This window comes from Haliotis rubra, unplaced genomic scaffold (genome assembly GCF_003918875.1).
Source record: "Haliotis rubra isolate DU_JTF1 unplaced genomic scaffold, ASM391887v1 Scf1272, whole genome shotgun sequence".
In the NCBI taxonomy this organism is placed as follows: Eukaryota; Metazoa; Mollusca; class Gastropoda; order Lepetellida; family Haliotidae; genus Haliotis; species Haliotis rubra.
In genome coordinates, this window is record NW_025765195.1 from 68785 (window position 1) to 84889 (window position 16105).

Below are 16105 nucleotides of genomic sequence, written 5' to 3' on the forward strand. Positions count from 1 at the left end.
CATCCATTGCAATAAAGAAATTGTCTGTCCATCGAAAATTGTTCCTGTTCATTATACCAGCTTCTAAATGTGACTCAAAGAAGAAAAATAATGCTTGTATTCTATTACAGAGAGAAAAGCAACCACCTGTGTACCTCTGTGGATGTGAAACATTCGTCAGCCAGGTTGAAATTTGAAAAGATGCTGCAGCAGAAATACCACCAGATGATGCTCAACCAGTGAGTTCAGCTTGTCTTAAAGACCCATGAAGATCCGGGCTAGAACTGGTCTTCAGCAACCCATGCGTGTGGAAAGCCGACATATAGCTGGAATATTGCTGAGTGCGGTGTAAAACAAAATTAAACTCACTCTCTTGTGGAAGGAGGCGACTAAGGGGATCGGGTGGTCAGGCTCGCTGACTTTGTTGATACATGTCATCATATCACAGTTGCATAGATCGATGCTCATGCTGTTGATCACTAGATTGTCTGGTCCAGACTCGATTATTTACAGACCGGCGCCATATAGCTGGAAAGCTGAAAAAGGGCTGGTAGAGTAGCCCAGTGGTCAAAGCATTCGCTCATCATGCCGAAGACCTGGGTTCAATGATGTGTGTAGCCCATTTCTGGTGTCCCCCACCATGATATTGCTGGAATATTGCTAGAAGAGGTGTAAAATTGAAAGTCACTCACTCACTCAGAAAGTGTGCCTACTCATTATTGTGACACTCTCAACAAGAATGTTTTAATGGGTACCTAGTATTTATTGGAAGTGTTTAAACTGAAGTCTACCCGTGAAGATCTGGGTTAGAATTGATCTTTAGTAGCCCATGCTTGTTGTAAGAAGCGACTAATGTGATCGCGTGGTCAGTCTCGCTGACTTGATTAACACATGTCATTGTATCCCAGTTGCATAGACTGATGCTCATGCTGTTGATCACTGGATTGTCTGGTCCAGACTTGATTATTAACAGACCGCTGCCATATAGCTGGAATATTGTTGAGTGTGGCGTAAAACTAAACTCACTCACTCACTAAACTGAAGTCTTACTTTACAGGAGTAAACGTGAGAAGCGTCAGGATTTTGCTCGACAGTCTGTGGAGAAGATGGATAATGAGATGGAGGCGTGGAGACAGGACCTGGTGCATCGCAGGAAGCAGGTGACCAACTTCATCCTCATCCTGGTGGGGTAGCCTAGAGGTTAAAGCGTTGGCTTGTCATGCCGAAGACCCCGGTTCGAATCCCCACATGGGTACAATGTGTGAAGCCCATTTCTGGTGTTCCCTGCCGTGATGTTGCTGGAATATTGCTTAAAACAGCGTAAAACCAAACTCAGTCAGTCAGTCATCCTTCAGGATGTGATTTCACTATTTACAACCTGCACTGGTACATGTTAACAATGGCTGGTGCAGGTTCTTCAGTAACAGGTTGCACCTGGTGCAGGTAACAAAAAATCCTCCAACCTCTTATAGCTGCCATCGTGTGTTTTAATTGAGAAGTAAGTGACCAAAAGTAATACCTTTCTCTCCACATGACTTGTTACAAGCAGAAACATTAGTGTACTCATAAATCAGTAATGTAGCAGTATCATATGATTGAGATTTGTAGATAAAGGTTAGGCCAGACCGATTTTATTTCTTGTTTTACGGATCCGCCAGTCGTACTTTTTCAAGAATAAGAAAAAAATTATAATTAATTTTACCTGCTCAAAAAATAAATTCCTCAAGTTTTTATTTGCCAAAAATGTAAACTTCCAAGAAAAATTTTTTAGATTGTTTTTTTTTGCCCACTGTACACTTCATAAATTGCCAAAAGTAAAATACTTTTAGTACTTAGAAGGACTATTACTTTGACTAGTGATGTTTTTATTTATTATTTTTCCTCCTGCCTTTAGGTTTTCTGAGGACATAAATGCATAAAACAAGAAATAAAATTGGTCTGGCCTTATGCAATATTGAAACGGAATCATCCATCTTTATAATTATGGGTCAGATTCTGTTAAATGTATCTGATACTGAGTTCTTGTTGTAAAAATTGCTAAACAAGTATTTATGGTACATTTTAGAACCAGTGACATTATTTTATGGTGCAACCAAGATTTTGATGGTGCAGCCGAACCAGGTTGCTCTTGGTGCAGGTAGTAAAAACCCGAAATCGCACTCTGTCCCCAGTGTCTGTTTTCAGGCTTGTTACAAATAAATTGATATTCCATGGGGACTCTGGGATAGAATAGATCTACATAACCTTTGTTTGTCATAGGATAATGATAATAATAATAATAATGTGGCCACTTATGTAGTGCTGAACACCTCGACACACGGGCATGCTCTAAGCACATACAGCATGAGGTCGTTATTACCCTGGATAAGAAGGTTAACAGTCATATTTTTATTTTGTTTATTATTATTGCATATTTATATAGCGCATATATCCACGCACTAGTGCATGCTCAAGACGCTGGTATTTTTTTTCCCTCAATCATTGGATGTCAATCTCAATGGCACATCGTATTATCAATCCCAACTCCCTGGGGATCATACAACTCCCTGGGGATCATACAACTCTTGCTGCCACAATGTGCACCCAGTTATTGAGGCTTTCCCATCCTTACGAGGTACCCATTCACAGCTGGGTGGACTGGGATACATAGTCACAGTACTTTGTCCAAGTTTACTGCGCCTTGCTGCACCCGCAACTAGGTATTTGCACGTATTCATGTGGCCACCATCTGGTCACTTACCAATGGATTCGTGGGTTCTTCTAAGTGCACAGGGTGTGTACTGTACTCTAGGGGTTGTGACAACACTGAAAGAGTCTGCACACAAAGTTGACTCCAAGGTTTTTACACTCAGTCACAGGTGGGCCGATCCCGGCGCCTCATGACTGCTGGATCACTAGCCTGGCGCCTTATCCAGCTCGCCACTGCGCCCACCACGCCCACAGCCCCACAGTCATATGACGTATCCCACCAGGTACCCAGTTTCTGCTGGGTGAACAGAGGCAATTTTAAACAAACTCACTTGCCTAAGGTGAGACCACATGTATCACATGTGCTTCGTTGTGAAGCAGGACTCAAGTCCTGGAAACTCTCTGGAGTCAAGCTGCCAAACACGGTCACCTATCCAAGGACTCTCTGCACCCAACTTCACCTGATTTGTGAGCTGGGCTCTGTGCACAAGACCACACACAACCATGTGATATTGAAGTTGTTCACCAGTCACAAGGGGACATGGGTTGTTATCTTACCTCACCCATAAATGTCTTTTTCTGATTGGCTGAGCACTCTTCTATTATTTTCAATGTACCCCACTGTCAATGACAACTCATTTGGTACTTCGTGATACTAATTCTTTATCTCGAATAACATTGAATAACGTATGATGTACAGAAATTACCGATGTTTTGCGAATGCAAATCGACTCAGATGTACCCCCGATGTTTGTTTATGTTCCCCTCACCCTTCAGGCTCTGGGAACATAAACAAACATCGAGGGTACATCAACCCATGTACCCCAAGGGACCTGTGAACAACTTATAATGTACCCTCTGTTTGTATATAAACAAACATCAAGGGTACATCAACCCATGTTCCCCTCGTGACCGGTGAACAACTTATAATGTACCCTCTGTTTGTATATAAACAAACATCGAGGGTACATCAACCCATGTACCCCAAGGGACCAGTGAACAACTTATAATGTACCCTCTGTTTGTATATAAACAAACATCAAGGGTACATCAACCCATGTACCCCAAGGGACCAGTGAACAACTTATAATGTACCCTCTGTTTGTATATAAACAAACATCGAGGGTACATCAACCCATGTTCCCCAAGGGACCAGTGAACAACTTATAATGTACCCTCTGTTTGTATATAAACAAACATCGAGGGTACATCAACCCATGTACCCCAAGGGACCAGTGAACAACTTATAATGTACCCTCTGTTTGTATATAAACAAACATCAAGGATACATCAACCCATGTTCCCCTCGTGACCTGTGAACAACTTATAATGTACCCTCTGTTTGTATATAAACAAACATCAAGGGTACATCAACCCATGTTCCCCTCGTGACCTGTGAACAACTTATAATGTACCCTCTGTTTGTATATAAACAAACATCAAGGGTACATCAACCCATGTTCCCCTCGTGACCAGTGAACAACTTATAATGTACCCTCTGTTTGTATATAAACCAACATCGAGGGTACATCAACCCATGTACCCCAAGGGACCAGTGAACAACTTATAATGTACCCTCTGTTTGTATATAAACAAACATTGAGGGTACATCAACCCATGTACCCCAAGGGACCAGTGAACAACTTATAATGTACCCTCTGTTTGTATATAAACAAACATCGAGGGTACATCAACCCATGTTCCCCTCGTGACCGGTGAACAACTTATAATGTACCCTCTGTTTGTATATAAACAAACATCAAGGGTACATCAACCCATCTTCCCCAAGGGACCAGTGAACAACTTATAATGTACCCTCTGTTTGTATATAAACAAACATTGAGGGTACATCAACCTATGTTCCCCTCGTGACCGGTGAACAACTTATAATATACCCTCTGTTTGTATATAAACAAACATCGAGGGTACATCAACCCATGTTCCCCTCGTGACCGGTGAACAACTTATAATGTACCCTCTGTTTGTAAATAAACAAACATCGAGGGTACATCAACCCATGTACCCCAAAGGACCAGTGAACAATCTATTTATCTTACAATCACCTCAATGGTAATTTCGCACTGTTTGAAGCACAGTTATCGGATCATAATAAGCAGTACCAGAGTTAGGCAATTAGCCACTAACGACAGAGGACAAGAAAAACAAATTTAGAGTTATCTCCCTCCCATGGATTTGCGTTCGCAAAACATCAGTAATTTCCATACAACATACGTGACTCAATTATTCGAGATAAAGAATTACTAATATGAAGTACCAAATGAATTCCCACTGTTCGACATTCCCAGCAGATAACATAGAAAATGTTACTTGTAAGCGGGGTACACTGAAAATAATAGAAGAGCACTCAGCCAATCAGAAAGCGACATTTATGTGTGAGGTAAGATAATGATGATTGTGGCACTAAACAATGCAATTTTTTTTTTTTTGTACAACGGCACCCAGGGCACTAAAACTACACAAGTCCCAGCCATTCTGTTGTCAGCCAAACAAAAAACCACTATTTCTTTTCTGCTTATGTAAAATATATGCTTAGTGATCCTCACATTCATTTGCAATCTGTTCATGGCTTAGCTGGAGAGGAAGGCCAGCGAGAGTGTGGAGCGACGGCGACAAGAGGCGTCACATAGACTCCAGGAGGAACGCAAGGCCAGGGACAAGGAACACAGAGTTAACATAAAAAAGTTAGTAGTGAAATAGATGTAGACTAGTGTTTAAACTGTTCATGTCGTTTGTCATGTCGAAGACCTGGGACTGATTCCCCACATGGGTACAATGTGTAAATCCCATTTCTGGTGACCCCAGCAGTTATATTGCTGGAATCTTGCTAAAAGCGGGATAAAACTCACTCACTCGCTCGCTCGCAATATGTTAAGCTCATTACCGGTGTCCCCCGCCACGATAGTGCTGGAATATTGCTATAAGTGGCGTAAAACTCACTCACTCACTCACTCGCTCGCTCGCAATATGTTAAGCTCATTACTGGTGTCCCCCGCCACGATAGTGCTGGAATATTGCTATAAGTGGCGTAAAACTCACTCACTCACTCACTCACAATATGTTTCGCTCGCTCGCAATATGTTAAGCTCATTACTGGTGTCCCCCGCCACGATAGTGCTGGAATATTGCTATAAGTGGCGTAAAACTCACTCACTCACTCACTCGCAATATGTGAAGCTCATTACTGGTGTCCCCCGACACGATAGTGCTGGAATAGTGCTATAAGTGGCGTAAAACCATACTCACTCACTCACTCGCGATATGCGAAGCTCATTACTGGTGTCCCCCGCCACGATAGTGCTGGAATAGTGCTATAAGTGGCATAAAACCATACTCACTCACTCACTCACTAACAGTGGTATAAACTTGTATTTCAAGTTTGATAATGGTATTGAGTATTCGATGCTAGGAAAATTGGAAGGGTGAAGGTGAAAGTTTGAAATAGGAATGGAATAATCAATGATGCCAGCAAAAACATGTTTGTGGATGTGAACATGTATGCTGCTCAAAATAGAAGGTAAAGAATGCTGACTTACTAAAGTTATATGAAGGCAAAGAATCAGATGTTCTCTAACATGTTTTGAGTAATATAATGATATTTCTCATCCAAAACTGTGTTCCACAGGAGATATTGCTTGTGTGAAATCAAATGATATCTCCTAGGACAGTAGATTTTGTACAATGCTATGATGTCATGAACTTGATGACATCACAATGCTATGGCATCGCTGCAATGCAAGTATAATGGCAGTACCGTGTTCAGAGACGTTCATTTTTCATTGAAAACTAATGGAGATTGATTTTTGATGATAAAGAGAATCTCACCTTTGTGCCTTCTGATATCAAATATATCAACACTCATTGATAAATGTAAAAATATCCTCAGCAAGCCTCGGATATTTGTAACTTTATCAACTCGTGGTGATATATTTGATATCAAAAGACACTCAGATGAGATTCTCTATATCTATGTAAGGGCAAAACAGGTAAGTTTCGGGGGTAATTGATGATTGGTCAATATTTTCAGACTACTTTCACCTCCCTTAGCTGTAAACAAAGCTATTTGTTCCAGCAATATATAAGTTACTTAAAATTCCACCAAGAAATGGTGAAACTTATATATTTTGCAGAATTTAAAGCAATAAATGTTAGCACTACTTTGTTATGTGCTTGTTTCTTCTGACGTAATGGTGTCACTCGGTCACTCTTCCATCACTGTTGTTCGCTTGGATGTATTCATACGCAAGACTTCAAATGAACTTGTTACAGGTGACGTTTCGTTTTTATTTCTCTTGGGCGACAAAATTAAGTATGACAGATAGAATCTCCCCCCTAGTGTCTCACGAGATATGTATTTTAGCTGTGTAATATTTTGATTCATTGTGACAAAGCCAACGTGTGGTTGAGAAAGATGTGCGTGTTGCCAGGGTGCACAAGGAGCTGGCAAAATGGGAACATGGTCTGAGGTCTGAGATTGAACTGAAGGACAAGAAGTCCCAGATGTTGCAGGAAGAGAAGGATGCAAATATCTTGCAGGTAGGTCTTGCAAATGTCTGTATAGAATTGTGTTGACTTGTGGTCCAAATTTCGAGGAGGTGACTACACCTCATTTGCATATCGGATTGGAGTTGGTCCGTATGCTGGTCTCAAGGTGACATATGGTATATCAATGCGTTGGTAAATGAGTGAAGCCCATTTCTGGTGTCCCCTGCCGTGATATTGCTGGAATATTGCTAAAAGCGGCGTAAAACTAAACTCAGTCAGTCAGTCAATGCGTTGGTCTGATACCCAGTGATATTGTTCAGAAAAAAATCAAATTTTGTATGAGATATTGTTCCATGAAATATCCTGGGATGTAAGCTTCCAACTGCTGGTGAATTCCTTGTTCTTACTATACATGTTTTGCAAATATAGATTGATTGATTGATCCTCGCCTTGGTTACGATTGCCAAGGCAACTGGCTTGGTGAGTCAGAAGTAAGAAGGAAAGGGGTCGTCTCAAATATTCCTAAATAATTTGGCATATATCACAAACACATTTTCATTACAAATTTAGGGGTCATGTTTGCGCTGATGATATGTTTCGTTCAGGGTGGTGTTATAGACCGGGTTTATATATAGCCTTGACTTTGATGGCTCGAAGAGGGGGGTTGTCTTTGAGTGTGGTCGCACTATACGCAGCGATATATGGTATTGGGTCAGTTGGTCAGACTAGCTGACCTGATGAGTTATCATCATGGTCGCATGTGTTAGGTACCATTGAGGTTTCCCAAATGAAACCCCTTTCTAAATGGTGTGCTAGTCTGTGTGGGGAATTAGCTCAGCAAAGAGTCCGAAGTCACAAGAATCTAATTACAATTTAATTAACAAAAACATGGTATGGCCACAGAGTTGGTACAATCCTCTGGGCTTAGGGCTAGAGCTAACTTGTGTTGGGAGAGTCTAAACCCTACTGATTTCCTAACTATTTATTTAGAATTGAAACAATAAAAAGATTATGATTCCTTTGATGGGCATTTCAGAAGTTGAGGTGATGAAGAATGGTGACAATTTTTATGGAAATACAACTTCTTTAATTCTGTGAAAGGTGATGTTTCGACATAGATTCTAATGTCATTGCATATCCATAAAAATTGGCATAATTCTTCAGACTATGATTCGTTGATGATACAAAATGGGCGTGCCCTATAATAACCAATGAAATGACCAGACAAAGGGGAGTACTTAATCCTGCTAATCCTAATTCAACTGGCACTTGGGTTGATAGAGAATACTACACGAGGTCTCATTACACACGAATTATACAAAACGAGTGTCCTTCCTATGGTATTTGACCGAGTGAAAGCGAGGTCAGATAGCATAGGAAGGTCAGGAGTTTCGTATAATTCGTATGTAATATGACCGAGTGTGGTATTTTATTTATTACCCACGTCTTACATGCATTAAATTGACAAAATAGCGTATTTTTTTTAATATTTTGGTTTCAAACCGAAACCGGTTTCATAAAGAGGTTGGGGAAGAGTTTTGTACTGTAGTACAATATTTGCATGACGTCACACTGTAATGACATCACTGCCTTGATAACCGACTTCACGATGCATGTCAGTTGTCATCTCCTACAGTAAACTACTCCGTAGCACCCCGTTTCTTGGTTTGCAGTTGCCTCATTCGGCTGGTGGAAGCATTGCGCTTATGTTTTTCGACGGATATAATGTCTCAGTTCGACTCATAACGTTCGCGATGTTTACATTCCCACAATGCATTTAAGTTGTAGAATGAATGAATTCACATGTTTGTTATGAATGAAAAAATAGTTATGTCAGAATGTGACCTAATTGAGAGGTCATCGGTTATCCAATCAAATCGTTAGAATCTCAGGTCAAGTCGTTACGACACAGGTCAACGCGATACGACACTTGTGTGATGTACGAGATAAGTATGCAACTACCCATACGTTGACCATGTGGGAAATAAACACATTTACTGGACGCTTGGATGATTATGGTACAGTAGACACGCTTACTCTGGGTTAAATCTTAATGAGCCTAAATTGAAGTGTCTAATATAGGTGATGACATGTTTACCTTATAAAATAAATCATGGCAATTTATGAAACAGTGTAGACATACAATGTAGTTTTTGTCTTACTTAAAAGTAAGTCTAAAAGACGAGTCCTTATTACCTTTGGCTAGGATTTATCTAGAACCATCTTTTAAACTATGTAGATGTAACTTATACCTTTTTCAACAGTATGTCTCTGAGATGAATTCTTATTACTTTTGACTGGAGTCTTTCTCTTAGCTATTACTAATCATGATAAAACAAACATTCTATATTTATGTATTCCTAATATCTGAATCCTAACATATTTTGTAGTAGTAATAATTGATAATGAATTTTTGTATAAATTACGACTCCATGATAGTATTTCAAGGTACCCTGGTACCATAGATCGTTGCTCATATAGTCGACCACTGGTTTGTCTGGACCTGACTTGATTATTTAGGGGCTGCTGTCAGGGCTCCAAATAAGGGCTGTATCGGTGTATGTACTGATAAAGAATATGCACGATACGGTAGGAAATAATTTAGAAAACGTAGCAGATACGCACTACAGCAATGGTGTACTGTCTCAGAATCATTTACAGAAAAAGTATTGTTTTATTGTTTATTGACCTGTTTACACAAGAGTAGCAATGTTGTGGTGCATATATGAAGTGAAACACAAGATTACTGGTACGCCATTAATTTCCATTCAGTACTCTAAATGTACACTTAAGGTTTTCCAGTACTCCTATATTGAAAAAAATAAGGAGTATGTACTCCTGATGTTGAAAACTTACCTGGAGCCCTGTGGCTGCTGTCATACAGCTGCACTATGCTGAGTACCCACATAGCAAGAACTAGGCTCTATGATTACAGCTTGCCAACACTTACACTCCGTTGCTTTCATTTGAGACTGATGAATTGCTCACTAACACAAAATCTAATAATTGCAATAAAACCAGATTTTGCACAGTCACATGAAATCAACAGACCAACTCTGATGTGCGTGTATACATTTTAAAATACAACTGATATAGCTATGAGATAACTCGTAGTGGCAAATCTGAGCAGACATTGATGCTATGAATATACTCGTGGCGGCAGTCAACGTGTTTACAAAAGATCATTATTTTGTTGTCACTTTTTGCTATTTTTTACGAGGGGGCACCACTTGTTGGTAGAACAGCCAGGTAATCAACAAGCATGTGTAGTGAAATTTCAATTTCACACGTGCAACTCACACGTGATCTATGTGTGGTATGCATGTTCTGTGTGTGATGTGCATGATCTATGTGTAGTATGCATGATCTTTTGTGTTGCATGATTTGTATGGCATGCATTATGTATCTCTGGTATGCATGTATACATTATCTGTGTGGCATGCATGATGTATCTGTGGTGTGCATGTGTACATGATCTGTGTGGCATAAATGATGTATCTGTGGTATGCATGTATACATGATCTGTATGGCATGCATGATGTATCTGTTGTATGCATGTATACATGATCTGTGTGGCATGCATGATGTATCTGTGGTATGCATGTATACATAATCTGTATGGCATGCATGATGTATCTGTTGTATGCATGTATACATGATTTGTGTGGCATGCATGATGTATCTGTGGTATGCATGTATACATGATCTGTGTGGCATGCATGATGTATCTGTGGTATGCATGTATACATGATCTGTGTGGCATGCATGATGTATCTGTTGTATGCATGTATACATGAATTGTGTGGCATGCATGATGTATCTGTTGTATGCATGTATACATGATCTGTGTGGCATGCATGATGTATCTGTGGTATACATGTGTACATGATCTGTGTGGCATGCATGATGTATTTGTGGTAGGCATGTGTACATGATCTGTGTGGCATGCATGATGCATCTGTGTTAGGCATGTATACATGATCTGTGTGGCATGCATAATCTATATATAGTGTATATATTGTGTGCATAATCTATGTGTGGTAGGCATGGTATGCATGATCTACATATTGAATGCATGGTGTATGCATGATCTGTTTGTTATGCATGGTCTGTGTGTGTGGCATGCATGGTCTATGTGCGGTAAGCATAAACTACATATGGTATGCATGGTTTATTCATGGTATGCATTGATTATTCATGGTATACATGATATGTGTGTGCTATGCTAGGTCTGTATGTGCTGTGCATGGTTGTTGTGCTATGCATGATCTGTGTGCTATGCATGATGCATGCATGGTCTGTGTGTGCTATGTATGATGTATGCATGATCTGTATGTGGCATGCATGGTCTATGTGTGCTATGCATGGTCTGTGTGTGGTATACATTGTCTATGTGTGATATGTGGAATACATGGTCTAGGCATGGTATATGTATGCTTCGTCTAAGCATGATGTGTTTTTTCGAAATATGAACAAAGGAAGCTCCATCATGGTAATGTTAGATCTGAAAAACATGCTTATCAAATAATGGCAACTCCTATTTTCAGACAAGAGCAGTTGCTGAGGCAACGCAGAAGCTGAGAGATGATGTTCGCCACAAGTATGACAATGAAACAATCGGTCAGAAGGCACTTCAAGCTGAGCTGTATTCCAAGATTGGCACAGGAGTTGTGTCTGCAGTAAAAAATTCATCAAGTTTACGATTTGGCTAAGTGGGGACTGACTATTACACATCACTTCTGCTGATGAACATGTGAAGAACATACTTCAAGACCATGTTAATATCGACTGTTAATCATTCTGTCATTTTCTCAAAATTCCTTTCCTTTCTGTGATGATTTAAGGTGGACTTGTAAGATGGAGGACCCTTGGGATTTCTAAATTTTTAGTGAGTGAGTATGGTTTTATGCCACTTTTAGCAATATTTCAGCAATATCACGGCAGGGAACACCAGAAATTGGCTTCCCACATTGTACCCATGTGGGGAATTGAACCCGGGTCTTTGGTGTGATGAGCAAACGCTTTAACCACAAGACTACCCCACCACACTCCAAATTTTTAGGAACAGTGGTGTAGGCTAGTGGTGAAAGCGTTACCTCTCCCGCTGATGGCCTGGATTCGATCCCTCACATGGGTACAATGTGGGAAGCCATTTCTAGTGTCCCATGCTGGGATATTGCTAAAATCAGCATAAAACCATAATCACTCACTCACTCTAAATTTTTAATCTTGAAATTAAAATTTGTACCATTTCAATATCATCATTTGGATCTTTTATCCCAAATCTTTTATTCCAAATAAGAGATATGACTTTATTTCATATGGCAATACTCATGTTATTTCACATCTCATTGCTGTTGTCATGATGACATTGTTTTGTCTACACAAAATTTCAACAGTCCATATTGTTCATTTACTACTGTTATAACTTTTAAGGATTACAGTTTATTTTAGCCTTTGGTTATAATTTATATTCCAGCTTACCCAAGTTTTATTTTGGATATTTGGTTGAACACAAGCAGGATCTATTCTTTTCTCTTTTACACATTTTATACATGGACCTGTTGATATGAATTAAATTCCTTAATGATTAACTGGCACAGAAACTAGTGTCTGTCAGAAATATTTTTGTAACCATTTTGTTGTCATTTGTTATTTTAAGTGATATTTGTACATAGTTATACTGTTTTTGTGTTATGTTCATAGTGATAGTTTTTGTGAAAATATTATCTGTGATAGGATTCTATTTACAGTTGTCCAGAAAAATCACTGGCATTTTATTTAAGTCATCTGTCATCTCTACTTCTTCATTGACGTGATTTGCTAAAATTATTGTCATATTTGGCCAGGGTTATTTGTATTTTGACTTTTTCATGTCCCCGACTAAAATGGCAATGTGCGGAAATACTTACATTAAGCATGCAGATACACAAATCATTTCGATTTAAAGGTAATAATAATAATAATAAATAACATAATAATGACTATTTTGTATAGCGGACTTTCACCACAAGGGCAATGTTCAAAGCTGAAGAGTCACGATTCATATGTAAAGGAAAATACAAGGATTTATAAAACAGCGTTGAAAAAGGTGTGTTTTGAGTCTGTATTTGAAGCGTGGCAGAGTTAGTACTAGTTTTAGATCAAGAGGCAGAGAGCCGAAAAGGGTAACAGCTGCATACTGAGAGGACTTGGCTCCAAACAATTTGAGTTTATAAGTAGGTATAAGGTAGCTTAAGAATTGGGCCTAAATTTTGATATACTTCTCACCTTTTTCCAAAACAAAAACCTACAACAATATACTGTTGACAATGGGACATATGAAACATCCTAATACTCTTACAAAATTTAGGGCAAATCCCCTCTCCCGAAGCAAAAACAAAGTCTGTTAACGTTTTAGTATTGACAGAAAATTGCATTTTAAGGATGGTCTAATATGACCAAACAAAGCAAAACCATTATTCCGTACAACTATTAAAAGATTGCTAAATGCCCTGTCAGGTAGATGTTTAAAGGACATTTTTATTTGCTGCAGCCATGTTCTTTTTGTGAGCTCAGGTATCACAGACCCGACGTAGCGACATTCATGTCGCTATGACATTCGTAAGACTATAATAAACTATGGAGTTACGACAGGTCGTAATGTTACGAACATTTTGTGGATCGCTATGACATTCGTAAGACGATGATAAACTATGGTGTTACGACAGGTTGTAATGTTACAAACACTTTGTGGATCGCTCCGACATTCGTAAGACGATGATAAACTACGGTGTTACGACAGGTTGTAATGTTACGAACATTTTGTGGATCGCTATGACATTCATAACACGATGATAAACTACGGTGTAACGACAGGTAGTAATGCTACGGACATTTTGTAGATCGCTATGGCATTCATAACACGATGATAAACTAAGGTGTTACGACAGGTTGTAATGTTACAAACACTTTGTGGATCGCTATGACATTCATAACACGATGATAAACTACGGTGTTACGACAGGTTGTAATGCTACGAACATTTTGTAGATCGTTATTACATTTGTAACACAATGATAAACTACGGTGTTACGACAGGTTGTAATGTTACAAACACTTTGTGGATCGCTATGACATTCATAACACGATGATAAACTACGGTGTTACGACAGGTTGTAATATTACGAACATTTTGTGGATCGCTATGACATTCGTAACACGATGATAAACTACGGTGTTACGACAGGTTGTAATGTTACGAACATTTTGTGGATCGCTATGACATTCTTAAGACGATGATAAACTACGGTGTTACGACAGGTAGTAATGCTACGAACATTTTGTAGATCGCTATGGCATTCATAACACGATGATAAACTAAGGTGTTACGACAGGTTGTAATGTTACAAACACTTTGTGGATCGCTATGACATTCATAACACGATGATAAACTACGGTGTTACGACAGGTTGTAATGTTATGTACACTTTGTGGATGGGGGACCCAGGTGTATCACTTTATTTTGGTCCTGCTACTGGAAAAACTGTTACTCAAAGTTCAAGTGAGAATTATTGTGAAATGAATGAGAGTTCCTGCAGCCTGTTAAATGTTAATATCTGGGCTTCGAATACTTATTACGACCTGCAGATCTGAAAACATGTTATGTTGTATCAATTTTTCCTGTGCATTTTATAACCATTTTATTTTAGGGCTAATTGGCTGAACTATACTTCTGTGTTATACTTAGCCAGAATGGAATTAACTGCCAGTAAGCGAAAATTCTTTTAGATAATAATGACAATGCCTTTGAAGGCATCAGTAGAAATGAAAATGTCAACAAAAACTAAAACTGTCATAGTTTTTTTTAAATGCATGCCTATTTGCATACATGTGTTATATGACTTAAATGTTTAACTTTGATTCCTGGAAGAAATGGGGTGGTGGGGTAGCCAAGTGGTTAAAGTGTTCGCTCGAATATTGCTAAAAACAACGTAAAACTAACCTCACTCACTCACTCACTCACTCACTCACTGAAGGACCATGGTAGCTGAGTGGTTGATGTGTTCACTTGCTACAGCAAAGGCTTAGGTTCAATTCCCTACATGTGTTCCATATGTGAGGGGTGGTGGGGCAGCCAAGAGGAAGTGTTTGTTCATCACGCTGAAGACCTGAATTCGATTCCCCACATGGATACAATGTGTCAACCCATTTCTGGTGTCCCCCCATTGCTGGATTATTGCTTAAGGTAGTGTAAAAGATACTCACTCACTTGCAATATGTGAATACCATTTCTGGTGTCCCTTGGTGGGTTATTGCTGAAATCGTAGTCACTCGCTCGTATGTTAGTAGGGAAATATATAATATATCAGAGTGAGTGAGTTTAGTTTTACGCCGCACTGAACAATATTCCAGCGGCACAATAACCAAGATGTAGCTTCAATGGCTGAACATGCTGAAATGATGTAATCTTAAACTTCAAATATTTTAAGAAAGGCATTACAATGGAATTGTTTCTCTTGTATAGCTAGTGAGTTGTTACTCTTGTATAGTGAGTGAGTATGGTTTTACGCCGCTTTTAGCAATATTCCAGCAATATCACGGCGGGGGACACCCAGGTCTTTGGCGTGATGAGCAAATGCTTTAACCACTAGGCTACCCTGCAGCCTCTTGTTACTCTTGTGTGTTTAGGGATCATAAATATACATTGGGGGAGAAAAATGAATTGAAATACTTTCTTGTTAGTATATGATGTTTAAGATATGGTTGGTTTGTTGGTCTTAACAGTTACGTGAAAAAATGACAAAACTTAAGTCATATTTATCAACAGACTTAGTCTTAAGTTTTATCACAAAACTTAAGTCAAACAATGAGAACTAAGTTTTATAAGTTTTTTGAATGACTTAAGTTGTTACATTAAATACATCCCCAAGGTCGGATTCCCTACATTGGTGGA

The 16105-nt window shown here is 39.2% G+C and overlaps 1 protein-coding gene across 1 annotated transcript; it reads left to right on the forward strand.

The window, feature by feature from the left end:
* Positions 1-128: 128 nt before the first annotated feature.
* On the forward strand, positions 129-12163 carry LOC124266696 (golgin subfamily A member 6-like protein 2). The gene is made up of 5 exons (XM_046701490.1): positions 129-218; positions 1037-1139; positions 5260-5369; positions 7113-7221; positions 11718-12163. Exons 1-5 carry the CDS (start codon positions 181-183, stop codon positions 11880-11882), a joined length of 525 nt encoding a protein of 174 aa, XP_046557446.1. The 5' UTR covers positions 129-180; the 3' UTR covers positions 11883-12163.
* Positions 12164-16105: the final 3942 nt, after the last annotated feature.

Bases quoted from the DNA above. Each gene is read 5' to 3' on its own strand.
- LOC124266696 (XM_046701490.1), top strand. From the start codon at position 181: ATGCTGCAGCAGAAATACCACCAGATGATGCTCAACCA. The intron at 219-1,036 runs GTGAGTTCAGCT...CTTACTTTACAG, and splicing joins CACCAGATGATGCTCAACCA to GAGTAAACGTGAGAAGCGTC. The intron at 1,140-5,259 runs GTGACCAACTTC...TTCATGGCTTAG, and splicing joins TGGTGCATCGCAGGAAGCAG to CTGGAGAGGAAGGCCAGCGA.